General features: G+C 41.9%; 1 protein-coding gene across 1 annotated transcript; it reads right to left on the bottom strand.

Annotated features, from left to right (window-relative positions):
- Nucleotides 1-17,724: 17,724 nt before the first annotated feature.
- Nucleotides 17,725-22,872, bottom strand: LOC122179038 (myosin regulatory light chain 2, smooth muscle minor isoform-like). Its single transcript, XM_042869669.1, has 5 exons — nt 22,763-22,872; nt 22,336-22,415; nt 21,921-22,119; nt 21,584-21,745; nt 17,725-18,657 (listed from the first exon to the last, which is right to left on the bottom strand). Exons 3-5 carry the CDS (start codon nt 22,102-22,104, stop codon nt 18,485-18,487), a joined length of 519 nt encoding a protein of 172 aa, XP_042725603.1. The 5' UTR covers nt 22,105-22,119; nt 22,336-22,415; nt 22,763-22,872; the 3' UTR covers nt 17,725-18,484.
- Nucleotides 22,873-22,986: the final 114 nt, after the last annotated feature.

Here is a 22,986-nt window from a genome sequence, read left to right on the forward strand (position 1 = left end):
TCAGTGTTTCTGAGCAAGGACTGTTTTCCAGAGGGAAATCAATAAGGTTGGGTGTTCCTTGAGAAGGCATTTAGGGAGCAGGGGCCGAAGATGTTATGGACCAACAACATAGCTCTTGCATGCAAGGCAGAAAAGAAGTGTGCTAGCCCTGCTCTGTGGAAGTAAGGGAAGTCTGTGGTTTGGCTGCATGTGGAAATACCTCACATGCAGCCTGATGAGGTTCTGTATTACTAGTGGAGGGAACAGGCAGGGGAGAAACCTACCGAGCCAGGGCTGCTCTTTAGAACACTGAGCTTTCCTCCATAAGATGTAGTGGATCCCCCTCTGTGAGAAGGGTAAAGCACAGCAGTATCTCAGCAGGGAAAATTTTCTCCACTTGGCAGAGGGGAGAGAATAACAGGACCTGAACAACAGGTCTTATTCGCATGAAGAGAGCTTACCTGACAAGTGTTGTGGGCATGGTTTTACACCTGCTCCTACAGACCCACGTTCCATGTCTGGGCTGGTGAGTGTGAAAGACCTGGCCTTTCTTGGTGGGATGCATGCATTTGTAATGTGGGAGCTTCTACCTGGGTAAGGAAGGCAACAAATCCAGCAGCATCCTGTTTGAGTTGTGTGTCCCCTCTGCCCAATGCAAATCTTGTCAGCACTTCAGCTTGTGAAATGAGTCCAGGACTGTGGCATTGGAACAAATTCAAGAAATCAATTGCCTTGAGTTTCCTGTTCTGTAGTTGGATTTTCCCTGTTCTTGGAGTTAGCAGCCTTCAGGGTGCAAGATGAAATTTGTGACCACACCAGGCTACAGAAAGGACGGTGGTTTTGGTGGACCAGACCAGGAGGCCCTTGAGGCCCCAACAAGGGAGAGCTTGGTCTCCACATGGAGTACCTTTTCTGATTTGGTATGTACTGAAATATGGGTGCAAGGCATTTTCAGATCAAAAAATGGCACTTGCAAAGTATGGCTTCTAAATTAATCGGATCTGTTCTCCAGGTACCAGATCTGGCTACTTTCATTTCCAGTTCTATGTGATGAACTTGTCCTTTATTAAACTTGTCCTTTATTATCTAGTCTGCTTAAAAATTTAATAGCTGCCCACCACCAACAGGATTTTGATTAAACAATTTTAAATAGAGGTTGTGGGTCAGAATGCTACTTTAGAAGAATGGCAATGTAATATATTAAAAGAAATTTTGCCCAGGAGTTCTCAGTACATTAAAGATCACTTTTGTGCTCGTAGTTGTTAAACTAGATATCTTTGGAAAGAGAAGCAAATTCTGTGTTCAGTTCCTTGGCCTTTGCTATATAATGTATCCAGCAACATTAATATTTATCTTGAAATTGATTTTCTCTAGTTTGGAAAAAAAATATGTACACATAGCTGTAAGATTCGATTAGCAATTTTATCAGGAAATCCAGATAGCCAAATTATGCTGTTGCACTAGTGCCATAGTCGTTATTTAAAATGAAGGCAGAGCTTTGGGCTATGCCATGAAATAGGGCTCCAGTAAGACTGGCCAAATATGTAATAGATGAGACCTTGTACTGAAGAGATCATGAAGTCAGAGTAATATGGTGATACGCATTTTTTGTGATGTCCATATAAGAAAATGGCTAATAAACAGCACCCCTATTTAAGTATGAAAATGAGAGAACTCTTTACTAAATCTTAACCAAATCAGTCAGTCCAGATACAGAATCTGCATTCCCATTTTGCCTTTCCTAATGAGCTTTTCCTAATGTGGAGAAGCCTGCACTGAAATAAATGGTTATCCCAAGGTCTGTTCTGGCATGTCCTCTGCAGTGTCCATAGATAAGAGGACTGCAAGAACACTGGCAACAACAAAGTACCTCCAGTCTGCAATGCTAATAATTTTTCAACAAAAGGAAGAGAAACATTTCTCCTCTCAGCTTAGACCACAAATGGTGTCTCCCAAGTACATGCTGTTAGACAGCTGAAAGTTGAGATCTGTAAATAATTTCTGCTAGATGGCTTTTGCTGCATACATTCTAACACAGTGTGCTTACTGTAGCAGTAGTACTCTGCAGTGATTACTTGGAAAAGACACCTCTCTGGTCTTATTCACCAGTTGTAATTAAGGGACTTCTTTGACACAAAATACGTAGCTTGCTCCAAAAGTAATGCCTCCAATTTATTTTCATGGAAAATACAACAGGTACAAAGAGCACAATAACACTATTTGATAAAGCAAATTCTAAGCTACAAAACACTTTTTTTTCCAACATAGTCACCACTATTAGATACGCATTTTTGCCAGTGATAAACAAGAGCTTGCATGCCATGCTTCTAAAAATCTAGACCAGTGGAGACCATCCACTGTGGTCACTGTTGAAATGTTCTGTCCATCACCTCACTGTGCTGACATCCACTGTTTTGTCTCCATAAACATTCAGCAAGCAGTGATGAATATCAGTGGTGCAATTTTTTCTGCATGGGAGAGTTCAGTGACACACTTTTGCTTCATATGCACTTCTATGTCAGACACTGTTCTGTCAGACTGCCTCTCTGCTGCCATCACAACAACATCATTTAACAGAATATTGGTGGGAAGGTTCAGCCTCTACTGCTGTACCACCAAAATTCGCTTCTGCCATCGTGGGCCAATGTGATAAAAATAGGAGGCATTATTTTTGGAGCAGACCTCATATAATTCAGCTGTTAAAATGAGGGATGTAATGGAAAAAGATACTGTGTAAACAGTTTGAGTGAACTGAAAGAGATTATCCGTGAATGATTGACCAAGATTATTTGTACCTTTCACTGTTTTAATGTGCAAGGCAAAAGTTTTCTTAGAAACTTAGGGAGGTAACTAGTACTGAAATCCCATTTTCATATTTGGCCAGGCAGTCCAGTGCTATTGTGAGTTTGGAAGGGAAGGTTAAATAGCAAACTATTTAGCTACTACTGCTTCATTCAGGCAAACTTTCAAAGTGTAATCAAAACCATATCCATCACATAGCATGTCTCTTCACTGTTCTTACCAGAAATATTTCTGTATAAATCAAATATTTTTCTTTCTAATCAGAAAGAGTTTGGAGTGACCTCCAAAGGGCATGAAGCCAGAAACATCAGTTTTAATCTCAGCCCTTGTGTGGCTTTTTGGTTTATTTCGTTTCTCTGAAGGGTAGCAGTAGCTGCCCAAGTAACTCTTCTTAGGATTAGTCCTTGTTGTCTAGAGGGTGAAAGGGAGTAGGGAACCAGCTGATATCTCTTGGTGCAGTACTCGGTCAGCCATATGGAAAGGAGGAGGAACTGCTCTGCCATAGCCTAACAGTGAAATGAACCATAACAGTGTTAGGTTCATTACAAATGAATGCAGACAGAGGGAACCTAACTATGATCTGGGTTCTACCTCAGTATTACTACATTCTGGACTTGGTTATGCATTGTGTGAATGTGGGAGGATTTCTACACCAATATCTCCACTGGATCTACTTGATGGTGAGTAGATCTCAGACACGTTGAACATTTTCCACCTTGATAGAAGCATTTGTCGTCTCCTAAGGTCTGCCAGTTTACTCAGTAGCCATCTGCTGCCTTGCTGGAAGTATAGGTCTCTCTGCCTTTGAAAGATCACATAGGACAGCAAAATGGTCCCAGCCAGCCCAAAGTACCAGTCTTAGTCATGCAGTGATGTCACACTGCAGTCAGTATTTGACAACAAAATATGTATACAAGGAACTATTTGGTGTAGCAAATATTTGTGCTGCATGTTGCTTTTAGGTCAGAATTTTACCATTATATGCTGTGTGTAACACGTTAATTGTCTGAAAAGTTAATGTCTGAATTGAAATTTGTAGGGTCGCTTACAACGTAACTCATGCACAAATCTGCTTAAGTAAGGATGGCAATTGTCTCAAAAATATTCAAGGCAAAATGAGAGGAGGTTGGAAACAGGCACTGCCCCTGCCACTAAGTCTGTGACCAAACCAGTTGCTGCATTTTGCAGCTGTGCTGACCACAGTCCACGTGCTGTGCTTACTGGCTGCTCACTCCCCAGGACTTGCCCCAGTGCAGCCACTGCTATTGCAGCTGTTGCCACTTCCAGTGCTGGCCCATGAGCTCCACAGGCTGCTTTTCCAGCCATACCTCTCTCTATTTGGAAGCACCCTATGGTTATTATCCCACGCACCCTTTCCTACCCCCCCTGAAACTTTTGCTTTTAGTTTGCCCATTCTTCGTCTTCTGTCCTAGGGCCAGCAGATGAAGAAAGCACTTTGCTGGTTGGAAAAGAGGACACTCTGTATATGTGCTCATGTTTTCTCAGGAAGAAAAAAAAAAAAGTGATGGAGCAGAAAACTTGATACAATTTTAATTCAGCCATGTTATTCTACTATTTTTTTGTGCATATAAATTGTATATGTACCTGAATGCATTGTGCCAGCTGTATGTATAGCAAGACTTCTGATTTCCAGGAAATTTCCTACTTTTGTTTTAAAATGGCAGTCAGAGTCCTGGGACTGCATTTTTAAAACTGACCACAGAGGAGCTGATGAAATGCAAATTCTTGATTTCCATATGAAATACTAAGTAAACTTATCACAGAAGCAAATCAGCAAAACTGACATGTGGCTTGATCCGACTTCTCCTTTGCGGTTTCTTTTGTTTTACTTGGATTACGCTCCATATAGTCAGTTCTGTTCTTGCTCTCACTGGGAATGAGTCTCCTGCTTTCCTGCCAACATTGCTCCTGGACACACGCTACCTAATGCTCCTTTGTTCTGCATGGGTACTTTTTGTATCATTTCACCACTCAGAAAACAACCGGCCAGGGCCTGTCTAAGCATACTGTTCCAGACAGATTTCACCATATTTGGCCTATTGGTATCTGCTTTCAAGACCAGGAACTTTTTCCTCGAGATACTGCAGTATACAAAGTAATTGGGGATTCTCAAGCAGCAAAGACAAAAACAATAGCTTTTCTCATCTATCGAATATACTGATGTCACACTATCATGCAGTGCTCTCAGCAGCATGCTAATTTCTGTCATTCACTACTACAAGACAGTAATAATCATGGTTCCCTTTTCAATACCAGCAGCTTTCATCTCTCCACTCAGTTTATCATCCCCTTTTGACATTTTTCCTGAGCCACATGCAAAGAATTTTGATCCTTTTATTAATCTAAACTCCCAGCTTCCTTCAAAAACTCCCTACCAACTTAAACTACCAGCTTTTCTCCTTCTGACTCTTAACTGTAGGTACTTACTCCTTCTGATCACTTAAGAAACCCCCTGTAACATTTAGTCTGAGCTCTTTGTCGCTATTATTGTTGCCTATCGCAAAGATTTCCTGAACTAGCTCTTTTGCTGGAGCCCCTCTGCATTCTCCTCTGATCAATCGTTCCTTTCATGTTGACATTCTAACTGCTTCCTGTTCAATCTCAAAAGCTCCTTCTTCAGCAGAGAAATCATGAAAGCACCTTTGTTTAATCTTTCTAGGTTTTTCACCAGATACGTTTGAAACTCATTTTAATCTTTATTAATCTCAGTGGGTAACTAATAGCAGTATTACTAATGTTTTCCTTTCTCTTGATAGTTTTTGTGTTCTTGAGCTTGGTATTGCCTTCTGTGCTCATTACTGCTTATGTACTAGTTATGCAGGCATCTGTTTTTCTTTCTTGTTAAGATAACACACCTACTTCCCGTAGTCTGTAGAGATTCCCCTTCCTTACCATGGTTTCTTTTCCATAGCAGCCTAGAAAACTCACACCACACTGTAATGTTTGGTCGTAGTTCTTTCTCCTCTGTGATCGCGTCAGCTTACAGCAAAAGATATTTCAGTTATATTCAGGCTGCTTGGACCAGGTCAGGAACCATGAACAAATTATCTTGTGCTACTTTGTGGATTTATAGAGCATAGATAAAAAACAGGGGCTAGAAATGCTTGGAATGTTACACAGACATCACTTAAATTGGTTTAGAAGGCTGAGAAGAAGCAAGCTTGGTGTGTAGCACAGATATATGCCAGAACAGAATGTGCCTGCTACGTAGCACCGAAGGTAATAGGACATCTTGGGACACAGCAGATAGGCAGAGGGCTGTCTGGGTTAGCTGAAAACAGACATATCTGGACAATGGAATAGGCTGTGAGTCCTCACTCCAAAGAACATAAGGAGAATTGTGAACAAGCCTGCCTCTTGCATGACGCAGACATACATCAGAGAATAAAATACTGGATTAATGCCTTGCCACCAATAGAATGACAAATTTGGAGCCAGAATTAGTTTACTTTCATGACTTGCCATACCCATGCTAGTTCTGCCAGGATCTGGAGAGGGGACAGATGAATTCTCCCACAGCATGCTATAAAAACATTGTCAATGCTCCACAACTTATTGGACTGTTAGAAATCTCAAGCACCACATCTGAAAAAACTGAACAGCATGACTTCATTCCTGCAGGCACTTGCACACAGCTCCACCATTACTCAATAATTCTCCTTCATGGTAGGCTTGTACAATAGAAGTGTACTCAAGATCTCCCTACCTCAAATTAATCCTGCATTAGAGAGGCACCCGGATGGGATGCTGAGGCGGGGAACATCTGTGCATGGAAAACCAGCATGATTTAAGGGCATTGCAGTTCTGCGCGTTGGTATGTTTGTGCTGTGGTGTAACAACTCTGCTGAGAGGGAGCTAAGAAGTGGCAAGACTTTAGTCTGCGGGTAGGGTTTGATAATAACTTGAGCAGAAGCAGGGCTAATGCGTAGCACAGAATTGATATGTCCCTGTGCCTCCTGCTACCACCATTGTTTCAAGTTACTTGGGCTTGACAAATGATAGCCATTCAAGTTGAGCTTAAAGCTTGAAACACTGCTTCAGGTGCTTTGGCACTGAAGATTATTCCAAGTATTTGAGTAGCTCTTCCATAGTTTCACACATATAGGCCTAGGATATATGTGCTGTGTAGGGCTTTGGCTATCCTTCTGTTGAATATTTAAGGTCTGTTTGAAGAGGGGGCCAGTCAAGAGAAAGAATGTGTAATATCTGTATGTTTCAGTTGTTCTACCAGGAATGGCAGGTCCAGATTTGCCCTGTAACCTTTCCCCAGCTGGGGGAATTTTTGATGTGCAGTTGCTTCCTGAGTTATGTGGTATAGGAATTCTTCCCTTGCCTGCACCACACATCGGCCTCATTCGCTCTCATCTGAAGCTGAGGTGGAGGTTTCACTTATGCAGCACTGGATGTTTAGTGGAGAAGATGGTAGATAAGAGCAGGGAAGAACATCTTTCAGTCAAGTCCTTATTGCCTATGTGTTCTCAAAACCTAGAGAAAGATTAGAATTATAGACCTAAGTGGAAGTATAGACTGAAAATAGCTGCTTTTCTCTCCCTATATCCTTGCAGAATAGGGTATCAAAACTAATCAAAATATCAAGAAACTTCTTAATTGAATTCACAAAATGCTAATAATAAGAGTATATATAAAGTAGAATAGGAGATGGAGAAAAAAGAAAAAACAAATTCAAGCCCACTTTTACAATGACATTTCTTAGGAGGGAAGGCAAACCTATGTTGTCCTAAGGAATTCTTTGCTTTGAAGAAAATGTGCAACTGTTGGACCTCACAGTGGGGAAGCCCACTATCAAGTTCTTGAGGAATTCAGGAGCTACAGAGCCAGGCATGTATGCTGTCTCCTTCTGTCTTCCCTTGCACTCCTGTAAATGTTAGCCTCTTTTAACAGCCTAGCTTAAACAGGAAAAGATTTCATTCTAAAGCAACATTGAGTTAAGAGCCTTGATCCTTCTCAGGCTCTAGATTAAGTTACTCTCAGTTCTCTACTCATATGTAAGCTCTAGGTGCCAAACTAAAATGCAAAATACATTATTCTTACCACTCGTTATTTTTTCATGAGATGCCATTGTGCTTGGATTTAACTTTACGCTGTTCATCCTTACTAAACACATTCAGCCCAGAAAGCTGTAAGACATGAGTTAGGCCCTAAGGCATTGTCACAAGGTTTTACATTGAAAATAACAGCAAAGCTGTTCAGCTCAGCCCAGACTATTAGATATATTATCAATCTTCTATAAAAAATAAAAAAACCCACTGCATACAGTCAAGCAGTTAGAACAAGAGAAGTATGGTTCAGTCTGTTAAGAGTTCAAAGCCTAAGCTCAATATGGAATGAAAAGTGAATGTTTTAAGTTCCTTTGCAAAACCTCTGTGCTTTTGCTTTTGGGACATCAGCGGATTGTTGTTTGTTACCTTAGTTATGTCTCCTCATGGTCTCAAAAACAGAAGTTTCTTTCAAGCACAATAGGATGGAAATATATCTGCACTTGTTAGAAGGTGAGATGTGGGCAGAGAACCAAAATGTGCCTGTTAAACTGGTATAACTGCTGCATTTACCTGAATGGATGTAAATTAGCATATGGCCAGTGCTGTTTCTCTGCGTATTTTAAAGGATAATAACATGCTGTACTCCAGCTAGCGGTTAGTGCAAGGATTAAGGGCATCTTGGCATTAAGGTCAATAAAATGTAGTTGGACTCGGTTCATAGGCATCTAAAACCATGCTTGCTGACGTTTCAGCACTGCTTTCACCCATGTGATTCATGCTTACATGCCACCTGCAGCTGTAATTATCTGGGTTAAGTGTAAAGTTTTCTTGGGAACTTCTCTGTGGGCTCTTAGCAGCTCATTTATTTGTGCTGCTGTAGGAATTGATGCAGACCTTATTTCCTGTGGAAGGTCATAGCCTGCTGATGCATTTAACCAAGTCATCTCCTGCTGCAGGCATGTGCTGGGATGCCATCCAGAGGGACCTGGACAGGCTTGAAAAGTGGGCCTACAACTGACGTTCTACAAGGCCAACAGCGAGGTGTTGCACTTTGGTCAGGACAATCCCAGATATGTGTGCAGACTGGGAGATGAACTCATTCAGAGCAGCCATGCTGAGAAGGTCTTGAGGGTCCTGGCAGTATGCACTTGCAGCCTGGAAGGCCAATGGCAGTCTGGGCTGCATCAAAAGAGGGGTGACCAGCAAGGTGAGGGAGGTGATTGTTCCCCTCTACTCTGTCGCTGTAAGGCCCCATCTGGAATACTGTGTCCAGACCTGGGGTTCCCAGCACGGGAAAAACATAGAGCAGATCCAGAAGGGGCCACAAAGATGATCAAGGGCTGGAGCACCATTCCTACATAGAAAGGTTGGGCTTATTTAGGTTGGAGAAGGCTCTGGGTTGACCTCGCTATGGCCTTTCAGCACTCGAGAGGAGGTTATAAACAGGAGGGAGACCAACTGTTTGTGCAGTCTGATTGTGATAGGACAAGGACAAACTCAAAGAGGGGAGATTTAGATTAGATGTTGGGTGGAATTTTTTTATTCAGAGGGCAATGAGGTGCTGGCACAGCTGCCCATGTAAGCTGTGGTGCCATCCCTGGAGGTGCTCAAGGCCAGTTGGATGGGGCCCTGGGCAGGTGAGCTGCTGGGGGGCAGCCCTGCCCATGGCACGGGGAGGGACTGGGTGGGTGTTAAGGTTCCTTCCAACCCAAGATATTCTGTGATTCTATGATAAAATGGACTGCTTTTGTAGGTGCAGTAGCAGAATATAATAAAAGCTGCATAAGAAAAAATGAGCTCATTTAAGTTTCTGACATCTGAATACAACACGAGGTCTCTGAGGGTGCTTTAGTGCTGCAGATACTACCAGAGTGCAGGCCTGTAGGCTGGGCAGGACATCTGAAGTTAAATGGGTAGATTACTTATTCTTTCATGCTTGGAAGAACCAGCAGAAAGTTCAGTACATCAACAAAGAAATAAAATCCTTCTGGTACTTTATGAAGGGCTTTTCCCAATTCTTTTCATTCCGTAGCACAAAATGTGGAAGCCTTACTGCTGCAAAAGTACATAGTTTCTGAGACTGGAAGCTAGCTTTCTCACCTGACTGAAGGGGGCTTGTGGCTCAGTGATAGCCAGAAACATGCAGACTATACGGTGGCTAGATGATGTATAATGGCATTTATTTTGAATATCTCATGTTCCACTGGCTGGCAAAAGGAGCATCTTCCCTCTTACTGACAGTTATCAGGAAGTGCCAGTGCATCATTTGCTGCTCTATGATACCATGCCCATGTACTGCAGCCAAGAGCTGCGTGGAGGAGCTGTGCAGACAGTGTCACAGAATGATGATTAGCAACTTGATGATAACATAAGCCAAAATGCAAGATAAAAGCACAGTCTGCAGTTAGTAAATAAAGGACAATTGTCTCCTTTTGTCGTTAGGCTGTGAGATAAGAAAGTCTTGGAGCATTTTGGTTGCTACTTGTTATCTAGAATACTGCTAACAGAAAGCTGTTAAATCAGCCCGTGCAGAGACAGAGGTGGAAATGATGTTCTGATGAATTAGAGGCGGAAGCTTTTCAAACACAGCATTTATCACCTCTGCTGAGAAAGTATTTATTACTTCTATTATGGAAATGCCATTTGACATTGTTTTCAACCCTCACCCCTATTTAAGTAGACACTGTACAAACATGGAAGGGAGTCACCTCGCTGAGGAGCTCAAAGTCTGGAGCTCTAAGAGCATTGGCATGGAAGCTGCTCTTCAGCTGGCTTTTTTTTTTTTTTTTCCAGCACAGCAAGCGGAACTATCCTCAGCCCAGCAGCAAAATATCCACTGAAGTCACCTCAGCAGCCTGCATTTCTTCCCCAGTAAGGATGTAGCTTATTTCAGGAGTCCAAACTACTTTTAAGTATGGGATGCGGAACACACTCACTTTCCCCAAAGTTTCTTTCTGAATTCTGTTCTTATTTATTACTTGGCTACAGTAACAGTGTATTGTATAAAATTATATAAAACAAGATTGTACTATGCAGAGGGCCCCAGTGTATTTAATAAACATGTCTCATGGTGTCTGGATTGTTACATACAAAATGCCAGGGGCCAAAAAAAAAAAAAAAGCAATAAAAGCAACAAGACACTGTAAGTATTGTTCAGATAGCTGGGTAACAATTTTAAGTAATTTAATTTTCTGTGTTGAAAGTTAATTACTTACTTTTGAGTAAAACCAATCTCATGTCTTTAGTCAACTAAGTGGCTAAGATTCATTAAAAGAACCCATGTTACAAATACCTTTGTGCCACACTGCTTTTACTTACAGGGATAAAACTTCTCACCCCAACCAACTTCTGTTCTAAATAGATTTTATAGAGTCCTTTTCTCCATAGCTTCTGGGGACAAAAGGTTGAAACAAACCTTTGTGGATTGTTTAAGAACATGCCTGGATATGCATCTGATGTCAGCCACATACAGGAGATAAATGCAAGGAGATTCACCAGGTAAAAATTTCAACTGCCACAGAAATAAAGTGGAGGAAATTGTATAGAAAAGTCAATAATTTGCTATTGATTGCAGGCTGAAACTAAAGCCAACTTTACCTTTTTTAAAAGCAAATACTAAAAAAAAAACAAAAAAACAACAACAAAAAAAAAAAACCAAAAAACCCAACAACCTGAACAGCGAAGTCAGGAAGTGAGTCAGAATTACGTATCAGTATGTAAACATAAATATTGGAAACTTGCATGATGTTGTTGAAACGACCTCATGAAGTGATCCTCACTAAATTCAGTACAATTTCTCTGTCAAAAGAAAACCTGTAAAAATGCTTAGGGAAAGCACGGAAGGATTGGAAGGAGAAGAAATAACTCAAGCAAACATACCCTCACCTGTTCGTAATTACGGTATCTCCCAAATGCTTTCCTTGCTTTTATAAGTCTCTTTTAAAACCACTGATAACAAAAACATTCCTGCAAAGGGCGTGTGCAAGCATTGAATCTATCACAGGTAAGAATAATCCAGAATCAGCCACATAGGTGTAAATTATCCTTCTATTCTTGAAAGTGGCTGTGAAAATAAGCAGCCAGCACCCCCTTGTCCAATATTTGTTCTTTCTTAGCAATACTTGAGATCAGGGATAGCATAATTACCAGCTCTGAAAATCTAGTATAGGATAAGATCTTTCAGACCTTGCTAATAAGAGTATCAGCCAAAGTATTCTCCTAGTTCCATAGCACACTTATCTACTGCCCCCAAATGACATTTCTGTTGTGTTATCCCATTGCTGGGCATCCACGGGTGGCTACAAGAATCTGATTTGATGTTTCAGCCAGGAGCCTTAAATATCTGTGGTACTGACATACCGTTTAGATACTGCCAGCATTTTCTAATCTGCCATTAGGTAAATTACCACTTAATCCTGGAAGTGCTTGAATTTTTATTCTCCAAAATTTGCAAAGCCTGACAGTTCATTAGCTGCTTTGAATCTTGTCTCAAGGTGGGGCCCAGGCTGTGGTACACAGAATAGGAAAAGGAATACCTTTATTGCTTGAGGGCCTCAGCCCTTAGGCATGTATAAAATGTGGAACAAAAAGGTGCAGGCCACTGACTTAAGACATTTGAGTGCTTGCTCTGAAATGGGGTGGTAGGAGAGGAACAGAGTTGCTTTGGGTTGCTGAAGGAGTAGCCTATACAGTTGCCGAGGCATTGGTATCCAGCATTTGCAGAAGACTAGCTACTGGGATCTTGAGGAGGGAGACATCTTTTTGACCAACTGCTTTGGGAAAGGCTTCAGTCTCAGCCCCTATTTTCTCTTTCTGATATTCTAGTCTTTACTTAGACAGCTACTCTGTCTAAATAAATAACAGCTCCGCTGTTCTCTGCCTCACGTAGACAAAGAGGACATGAATAGATGGATGTGCTAAATAGCACCAGTAACAAACAGTGGCATCACAGAATATCTCCAGTTGGAAGACACCAAGATGGATCATCGAGTCCAACCCCTGGCTCTGCACAGGACCACCCAAATTTCAATCCTACGTTTGAGACCTTTGTCCAGATGCTCCTTGCACTCAGGCAGCTTGGGGCCATGACCACTGCCCTGGGCAGCCTGTTCCAGTGCCTGACCTCTTCTGGTGAAAAAGCTTTTCGTAATGCCAAACCTGATCTCCCCTGTTCAACTCCATACTGTTCCCTCAGATCCTACACAACAGAAAGATGTGCAGTTGGCATACAGTTTGTTACAGCAGAAGAACTAGTTAATGTATTTAAATCATAAGAGTGTGTTCAATTAGTTATGAAAAAAGTCAGAGAAAATCTGAAAGAAATGCTGCCTTCTGTCAGTTGGAAATAGCAATGCTACTGTTTTAATTTTCATATAAGTAGCAGAGGGTAGGGACAGGCAAAGTAGTAGAGTTTAGATTCATGGCTGAATTCCCCATTTTGCCAGTAAAATAGCAATAACAGTCTTATAACTTGTTTTGCACAACATAGATCTCAAGTTCTAATAAATATGCAATATCTTAGCTATTAAATCAGTAGAATCAGGCAAGCACTAACTACAAGTGATTCCATTCCATTTCATTCTCTTCCAAAAATGTATCACAAAGTTCACAAGTTTATCTTGCTAACGTGAAACTTCGCAGCGCCTCTTTTAACTGACTCCAGCCCTGGAGCTTTGAAGCTTGCTAGGGCTGTGGGGCATAAAGCTGTGCAGATTTCTCAAGGAAACACTGTGTATGTGGTTGGGAGGTGGGGGAGGGCAACATGCAGTGATTGTGGGCTCATTGTAGCTTCTTGCAACCATTTCAAATGTCATAGTGACCTGCAGTTATTTGAAAAGGAAAATCTCAGCTGCAAGTATCTTTAATTTGCAGCTCTCATCTGCTCACTGAAAGAAGCCTGCTGGGACTGGTATGCGTCCCTGGTAAAGTTGTGTGAATGATTTTTTTTTTTTTTTCCTTCTCCAAACGTATATTTTTAAATACTCACTTCATGTGACCCCTCTGATCTCATGGTGATTACATAGGAATTCCAGTTAGGTTTGCCTTTCCCAGCTAATGAGCGCCACTAAAACAATTTTTGTACTTAAGCCCCGGGATGCGTGGAGTGGAAGCAGCGATGAGTCAGCAGCCAGCTAAGGTTGTTTGAATAGCAATACAAACCGTGCCTGCCGCTAGGAGATAGTCGGCAAAGGTCATACTGAGTGCCTAGTATTTAGATTCAGTCACCCCGATGATACGAATTCTCTTCAAACTCTCATGCTTCTTAGACCAGTCATCATTCTAGTTGACATTTGGTTGTTGGCATACTAAATACTTGCCACTTGGTGTCTGGATGACAGGGAAGAATGCTTGGCATCGTTTGTACTATGCCTGTCACACTGACAGATGCTTCTCTATGTCTAGGGGAGTTAGGCACTAAAATTAGTAACTATCAAAACAAGCGTCTGCTGAATCTCATCAACAGAAATACTAAAGGGAAAGGAAGGAGTCATGATTGCTCTTTCTACAGGAGTTAGGGCTGTAATTCACAAGGAGGGACAGCATGGCTATGGACAGCATACAAAATCCCTGTCCCCAGTACACAGGGAGTTGCAGGAGGGCATCAGGAGCTGAGCACAGCAGCGTACAGCACACAGCTTTAAAGGGTAAGGTCAGTGACGACCTGCAAAAGTTATTACCTACGTTCATGGGAAGGAGGGGGTGGGCGTTAGGCCAGATACAGGATGTGTGAGACGGTTCCCTGGTGAGGCACAGCTTCTCACAAACAGTCCTGAAAAGGAAACAGTTTATAAGCTAAAACTCATTTAGTGTTCAGCTCCGTTGCCTGTTGCCCATGCAACCACAGGAAACAAGCGTACCAACCCCACTTGTGAATCACAGCCTTTGGGAGCTTCACCTTGGAGAGCAGAAAGAGTCTGTCTTCAGGTACAATTGATCTCCATAATCCTTTCGGCTGAAATAGTTGCCTAAGCTCCTTCGTTGCCAGAAAAAAAAAAAAACAAAAACCAGCACAATATGAAAGGCAGCTTGTGATGGTTCAACCCTCCCTTATTCAATGGTTCAGTGGTTTTCTACTCAGTGTGAATGTTGTAGGCTTACTTTTAATTGTTTCTTCTAGCTGGGACAGTGCAAGGCCGCATTGTTCCAGCTCTCCGCTCAAGCGACCTAACTAGAAACAACTGAATTGAAAAAAATAAAATAGACAAATGGAGAAAGGCATAAACACCTCTGTGTCCTCTGGTAAGGACACTGGGAGATTCTGTGGCTCTTACTGAGAATGAGTTTGCCACAATCGAAAACTACAGGTATTCTACAAAACCAGAGTGACTAGGTCCAGCAGACACAGACTTGAAGGCTCCTTCTGCATCAGAGATGAGACGGGGGGTTTAGAATTTCTTTGCGAGAGAAATCCCAGGTGTCTGAATTACTCACCAAAGTTCATTTTGCCAGCTCTGGGACTTGTTTGATCAGAGAGTTAAATGCCATAAAACTTCACAGGATGGCTTGGGTTAAAAAGGACCACAATGATCATCCAGTTCCAACGCCCTGCTATGTGCAGGGTCGCCAACCTCCAGACCAGGCTGCCCAGAGCCACATCCAGCCTGGCCTTGAATGCCTGCAGGGATGGGGCATCCACAGCCTCCTTGGGCAACCTGTTTCAGTGTGTCACTACTCTGTCTGAAAAACTTCCTCCTAATATCTAACCTAAACCTTCCCTGTCTCAGTTTAAATCCATTCCCCCTTGTCTTATCACTATCCACCCTTGCAAGCTGCCATTCCTCCTGTTCACATGCTCCCTTAAGAGCCTAAAAAGAAAGATTCTTGTAAAGGCTATAAACAATAGCACTGGTGATTTGTAGTTCATTGTTGCAGGACCAAGTGGAATATGGGACCCCAGCAGCGTCAGTCCTTCTCGTGCTAGGAGCAGAGCTTCTGCGGGAACTGACCATGTTTTCTTTTGAATGTAAAAGCTGTTTAGGACAGAAAAACAAACAAACGAAACCCAAACCAATTAAAAGAAATTGTCCCACGGGCAGCTCGGCCTTTAGCTGAGCCAGTGTTAGGGGCTGCAATGCCACCTACTGATGGATTTGGATATTGGCCGCAAGTTCCCAGCTCGCTTCCTTCTGAGGAGCGCGGGGGATGGAGCTGTTCGCAGCCGGGGGCAGCTGCACGCCCGGCACGTTGGTTGCGCTCATCATTTACAAAAGTTCTTTCTCTAGTTTGCTATCTCTGTTCATTCCAAATGAAAACATTTTCGGTAGAAAGGCAGCAACCCTGTGCTGTCCAGTAGTTCCCGTTACTTGTAAAGTTGGGACGAAGGGAGAAGAAGCTCTGAAGCATCTTCTCAAAGGGGTTGCAAGGTCCATTAAAAAATATGCGGCATAAGGAGCACACCTTTCTCATACCTGCAGAGAATGATGAATCCCAGGTTTCCTATCTCCATGCAAATCAATACACATCCATAGAACAGTTTCTTCTAGACAGAACCGAAGCCAGGGCATTTCATAATGCTGAACACATTATTCATAGTTCATAGATTAGAAGAAGATACTGGTATGATAATGAATGATGTTTTATGTCAAAATAAACCCACTCATTTACAAAGTTACTAAGTCATTTTCTTAAAAAAAAAAAAAACCAAAAACCAAAAAACAAAAAAAAAAAACCACAAAAACCCACAAAGTCCTCTCTTGTAGTATTTTACATGCCCTTTTTACACCATGAGCTGTGCCAAGGACACAGTCCTTGCACTTTTTAACAGCCAAGCGGTTGTTTCTACAATGTCCTCCTCGTGCTGTGGATCTACAGCCACCACCATTTTAAATGACCAAAAGCACCAGTAAAGAAAGAGCTATCATTTTAATAACCACTCGAAGGTTAACTAATCCCACTTAAAACTGATCAAGTGAACAAGTATTGCGAGAGGCAATGCATTTGTTGTAACACTGCTGACAGAAGTCCTGGAGCTACACAGACCTTCCAGTGCTCTTGGGGAAAATAGGTTGGAAAACTACGAAGTCTGAACTCTAGGCACCTCAAGCCACATGAGGGCAGCACATGTCTTTGGACAAACCCCATATTGCAGCTGCATTCCTACTAGTAAAGTTTTGACTAGTTCAAGATGCATTTATTCTAATAAAAATACATGCATAAGAACACACGTTTTCACATGGCTTTATAACACCAAGAGACTTTTCCTTAATTGTGCTGGAATTGTACAAGGAACAAGACTAGTAAATATCTTTAATAAGACATAATGAATCAAACATGCCAAGGGAACATCGTTTCCATCCTGTCTTTTACATTCATAATTTCACCAGGATAAGCTAAAAGGTGAAGATGATTCTAGCAGGTTATTTGTGGAAGTACAGTGTATTTCTAACCCAGTCATTGCCCTCTAATGAAATTCACTTTACAAAAGCAGCCTACAAAGAAACGGCAAAACGCTCCCAGCCAAATGATATTTCTTGAGTTTGTAACCTAAATTCAAAAGGGATCACAACTGAACTCCTAGAAGTAACAGATGCACTGTCATGTGATCTCTTCAGTCATGACTCCTCTCAAGATCAAAAAAATCCAGAACCACAATTCTTAGATTATGGCAAAGCTGCTTCAGAGTGTTGTGCTAAGTCTGCTATGACCTATAGGGTATGAGAAATGGAACAGAAAATAATGCCTTTTCTTCACACACACAAAGTACTATAGTCAGAGGAAGCCATAAAAATATATATTGTTTCATTTGGAACGCAAGAATAACGTAGAAAAAGCACAGAAGCAGCACACGTTCCTTCTTCCTCCGCCCCTGTTTGAGAAAAGATAGAAGGAAGAAGGAAAAAAAAAAAGGTTGCAATTAAATAAAATGGATTCTATACTGTCGGTGCTGTGGGTGTGAGTAAGAGGCATCACTCAAACACTCTGCTGATACACAGCCTTTTTTATTTTACAGAAAGCACTAGGATTTACCATGTAAGTTTAAAAAAGCAGTATTAATGTTGTACTCAGCATCCAGAAATAAAGCAGTTACGATGAGAATGAAATACCACCTCCATTACACCCATAGGATTTTAAAATCTTAGCGTGCAAGTGTAGTACAAAACTCATTAATTTCTAATGTGCTAACATGTGAAGGATGTGAATTTCTTCATTGTATATGCTCACAGTAGGAAATGAAGTACTCAGTCACTGGGAAGCGCTCAGTCACTGACGTACAAATTCAGTACGCATAAGTGACTTATGCTTCATTAAGGCAAAAATAGATAATACCATGACTGCATACAGCTGCAAAAGTATTTACAGAAATGATTAGATAAGCAGCCCACCTCTAGTATGAAACTGTTTAATGACGCATTTAATAAAGCGGTGTTTTATTGAAAAAGTTACCGTTAGTTGCAAAAATCTAGTTAGAATGAGTAACACTGACACTTTTAAGTGCCTCCCCACCCCAAATCTTTGTTCCTAAACCTCTGTCACTCTAAGCCATCCTCTCTCCCTACACATTTTCTGTCTTAATGCAAAAGCGCAGGTGTGCCTGAGCAGCCCCAGAGTCTTCAGAGGCAAAAGCAGAAATGCCAAAAATGTATGCAAAGGGTCCCAACAAGAAAAAAGAAAGAATCTGAAGGGAAAGAAAGGAAAAAAAAAAAGGGGGGGGGGGAAAAAGCTACAGGTGTTCAGGGATTTGCTCAGTCATCCTTGTCTTTTGCTCCATGTTTAAGGATGCGTGTAAATTCAATGTAGTTGAAATTGCCCTTTTTGTCAATTGGTGCCTCTCTGTAGAGCTCATCTACCTCTTCATCTGTGAACCTGTCTCCCATTGTGGTCAGCAGCTCCCGCAGGTAGTCTTCTTGAATGAACCCTAGAATGCAATGTAAAGAGAAACACAAAATGGAAGTTGTCTCCAGCAGGTCTTCGAAAGCAGTGCGGTGAACATTAAGACAGCCCAATTCTTTTAACTGAATAATATTTTTTCTTGATGGACTTAGATAGATTTGTGCATCCTTTATTAACTAGTTTCCCGTGGGGACCAAACAACCACTGGTTGGCTCTTCAGTGCTGCATGAGCATTATGGTCCTTTTCAACCCAGGCCATTCTATGATGATGTCACTGGAGCTGACATGTGTGGATCAGCGAGCTGCAGGCAAGCGTCCAAGGAAGGAGTTTATAACAGAACAGACTTTAAGGCAGGATTGAGTAAATTAACCTAGGAAAGAGGAAGAATGTGTACCATGGAGAGGTAGGAGCAGAAATGAGACCTCCCATGCCTTGTCAAATCAGTAAAAGAACAGAGATAGAGGAATATACCAAGAAAAAGTAAACTAGGCAGTACTGTTGGAAATCATTAGTAGACACCAACAAGGACTTATTTAGAATCAGTTGGGATGTGATAAAAATAAATTCTGCTTTGGAAACAGAGTCATAAAACTTAAGCAAACAAAGTTCTTTAGAGAGCAAACCAAATAGGGAGTCAGGGAATCAAAAGGCAGTCAGTGAGCATGATAAATTGCCATGAGGCTGGTCCGTGCCGTGGGGAAGCAGCACAGGAAAAAAACAACACAAACACATTACAACACATGTTAAATATGTTAAAACAGCATCATACTAGCATAGGTAGACCAGCCCTTGATTAATGAATCCAAATGAAGAAGGCTAACAACAATGTTCTCCTTTAAAACCAGGAGGAGAATGTTCAATTAGTGGGTCAGATTTTGCAGTTGTCTCTTTGCAGGTGTGAGTAAAGAAAGGGGAAAAAGAACAAACAACAAAAAAGCTAAAGGCATTAAGTCTTTGTACTTCAACAGCACCACAGAGACCAAACAGTGATGAGAGATGACATAAGGATTAGTATACAAAGAATGCAAGGCCTTTGGTGCAGCAATTTTAGCCTCAAGGACTTAATTGCTTTTGTCTGAGTAGGTTAGATGTCGAAACACCACACTGGGTTACCAGAAGAGCATACACTAGAAGTTTTAGCAGCACAGAATCATAAAGTAAATAGTTTTCCCACTCCCCCTAAAACAAGCTCTCGCACAGTTTCAGTATAGACAGGGAGTAATCTAATTAGTGAAGCAAAATGCAAGATTTAACGTTTGGCAGACAGCACAAAACAAATAACAGAGCAGGATCAAAGAGCAGAAAAAAAGTTATACTAAATGAAGACAGATATAAGCCTTTATGCTAATTTCATGGCACTACTGTTTTATGGGACAGTAATGCTGAAGTAATATCAACAGCAACATTGAAAATATAGGAAAAGTAAATAAAACCAAGTCCAGCTCCTTTATCTTCATCAAGTGGGTCTGATTTGTATCATTCTGCCTCAGAAGAACTGCACTGATGTAGAATATGAAATCAGGCACATAACACAGACACACGAAGATGATTAAAATTGAAAGAAGGAAAAATAAAAAGAAAATAAAAGCACAAGGGTTCAACATAGCTGGAAGAGCTAAACCTGAGGATAAAATGAATAAGGAGCAAAAATAAAAAGTAATGTAGAATGCATGTTATTTTGAAGACTGCATCTTGATTACTGTTAATAAATAGGACAGCATAGATATTTAACATGTTTCCCGGTGAAAGTGTGAGCATGGCATAAGGCAGAAAAAATACTGTGGAATCATTATCTTCACATTATCCTAGGACTAGACTAAGAGGTTCATCATTGAGTTTAAAGATGACAAAATTCAATCTTATCAGAACATGGGGGCCTGACCTAATAACGTACTATCTATGTAGACACAGAAAGTAACTGTTCAAAAGAACTGGTAGCACTGTCACTGTCTTTATATCCTAATTCACAGGCTCATGTTCTGGTGCACACAAAAAAAGCCTTGCAGCACAGTGAGTCAGACTACCTGTGGAGAGAAAATAACCGACTAAAAAAACTTCTTTCTCCAGGAGATGGTAAAGAGATTTCCCTTGAGAGGGAGGAAGTCAATTAACATTTGAAAAGCCTTTACCAACAGAAAGCCTGTTTACCTACATCCCAACAGGAAGGGATGTAACTTTGAAAAGGCAAAAGGTGCTAAAAATACACAGACAGAAAATAGCTGCTTGAAATGGACTAATATCCTTTGAAAGGTTCAGAGCGCACATCCACAAATTAGATGGCAGCACCGTGGTAGACTACTGTGAGAAAAGTAATAGGTGCAGTGCTATCTATAGTGCAGAGGCTATGTGATTTCTGTGTACACTGGTATGGCAGGTTCACAACGTGTCAAAGCCCTGATATTGCGTTTCCATAGAATAACCTTAGGATTAATCTCTGCCTGCTACACAGTTCTCCAGAATGTTTTCCTGTATTAATAAATAAATAAAAGCATAAATTCTAACTTCATGATTACAGACACAACCTTGAAAGCTTGATACAGTAGAAGTGAACTCTGCATTTCATTCTTCCTCCTCCCTCATTATGCCAGTCTATTCAATGCCATTTCTGTCTTCTAGACCCCACCCTGATTATATCTGTAAATCACTACAGTCCCTCCTGCTACCTCAAAACAACTGAGCTGAGTGTGAGGGCATGACATAGGCTATTTGTTATCATAGCCTAAGACACGCTAGGCAATATGAAGAGTCAGAAGAAAAGGTTTGCATACTCTGGATCACCTATCTTCAAATATTGAATACATCACATATTCATATATATCTCAAGCCTACCACAGGGGAAGGACAAACTCAGTGGCATTATAGGTTTCACATCTACTCCTTTTAAATGTCACAGAAACGTCCCATACGATCAATACAAATACCCCAAAGCAGTTGAGTTTCGCCCACATACCTGTTGCTTCTTCGTCAAAGCAAGCAAAAGCATTCCTGATGACATCTTCTGGATCAGTGCCGTTGAGCTTCTCACCAAACATTGTGAGGAACATTGTGAAGTTGATGGGGCCTGGAGCCTCGTTCATCATGGCATCCAGGTATTCATCCGTTGGGTTCTTTCCTACAAACAAAACAATTCCTGCTTTAGCTTTTAAACTAAAATAAAAAAATGGATAAAAGTCACCTGAATACTGTAATACAAAGTGGGACACCTCTCATAAGCTATCCCAAACTCAGCGTTTTAATTACAATAGCATAAATACGTTTGGCAGCTGTAAACAGAAGAGAGACATTACCGAGGGAGGCAAGCATGTCGTGCAGGTCCTCCTTGTCAATGAAGCCATCCCTGTTCTGATCAATCATGTTGAAGGCTTCCTTGAATTCCTGAATCTGGGACTGATCAAACATGGCAAATACATTGGATGTGGCGCGCTGAGGGCGCTTCTTGGTGGTCTTCGTCTTTGCTTTTTTGCTAGACATGTTGATTTTGGGATACTGAGAGAAAAATAAATAGAATAAGGCCAGACTTAGGACTTGAGAAGAACGTACTAAGTTTTAGGCTTTCAGAGTCAGAAAGCACCTGTACCACCCTTCTGCTTCCTCTCATCAGAACATATTTCCTTAATGAAGAAGGGCAAAAGAGAAGCAGGAAATAGGATGGGACAGACCAAAACGATGAAAAAAGTCACCAACATATAAAGTTGCACGTACCTTTCACTCTGAGAAGGAACAGCTTTTGTCTGGATTCCCTTCTTAGACCTGTCTACAAGAATGGAACTCCGGTCTCAACCCTAAACGAGAAAAGTGAGGTTCAGAAAGCTGTTGCTGAGCTCACGAAATAACTCTATGGATATGTGTAATATTCGAGAGCAGGGGAAAGAGAACTCGAGCTCGGTTCACCTGAGCAAAGTCTGAAGTGCCAACGCGTGGCACCTGACAGCAGCAAGGATTACTGTTCTATATAACAGCGGGTCTTTGCCTTGCCTTCTATTATTTAAAAAAAAAAAGCAAACAACCCCCCCCATTTTGCGACGTTAGAGAAACGGTGCAGGCTGTTCTGCAGACAGTAGCAGTTGCGACGCTTCCGCCGCCTCACACCGCTGCTGCCCCAGCGGCCGCCTCCCACCCCCAGCCTCACCTCAGCGGCTGCCGCGGAGCCTCGGTGCGACGGCGAGTGGAGGAAGCGGCAGCAGCTCAGGCGCTTCCTGGTGAAACCACCGCCCTCCCGGCGGTGGGTGGAAGAGGGCGGCGGGCCGGGACCGGGGCCGGGCGGCCAGGGGAGGGGCTGTGGGGCCGCCAGGGGAGAGCGCGGAGCAGCAGGGTTGCCGGAGCGATCGCAGACACTGAGACGGCCGCCTCGGG

This window comes from Lagopus leucura, unplaced genomic scaffold (assembly GCF_019238085.1).
Source record: "Lagopus leucura isolate 7727_CA_CO unplaced genomic scaffold, USGS_WTPT01 Super-Scaffold_100002, whole genome shotgun sequence".
Lineage (NCBI taxonomy): Eukaryota > Metazoa > Chordata > Aves > Galliformes > Phasianidae > Lagopus > Lagopus leucura.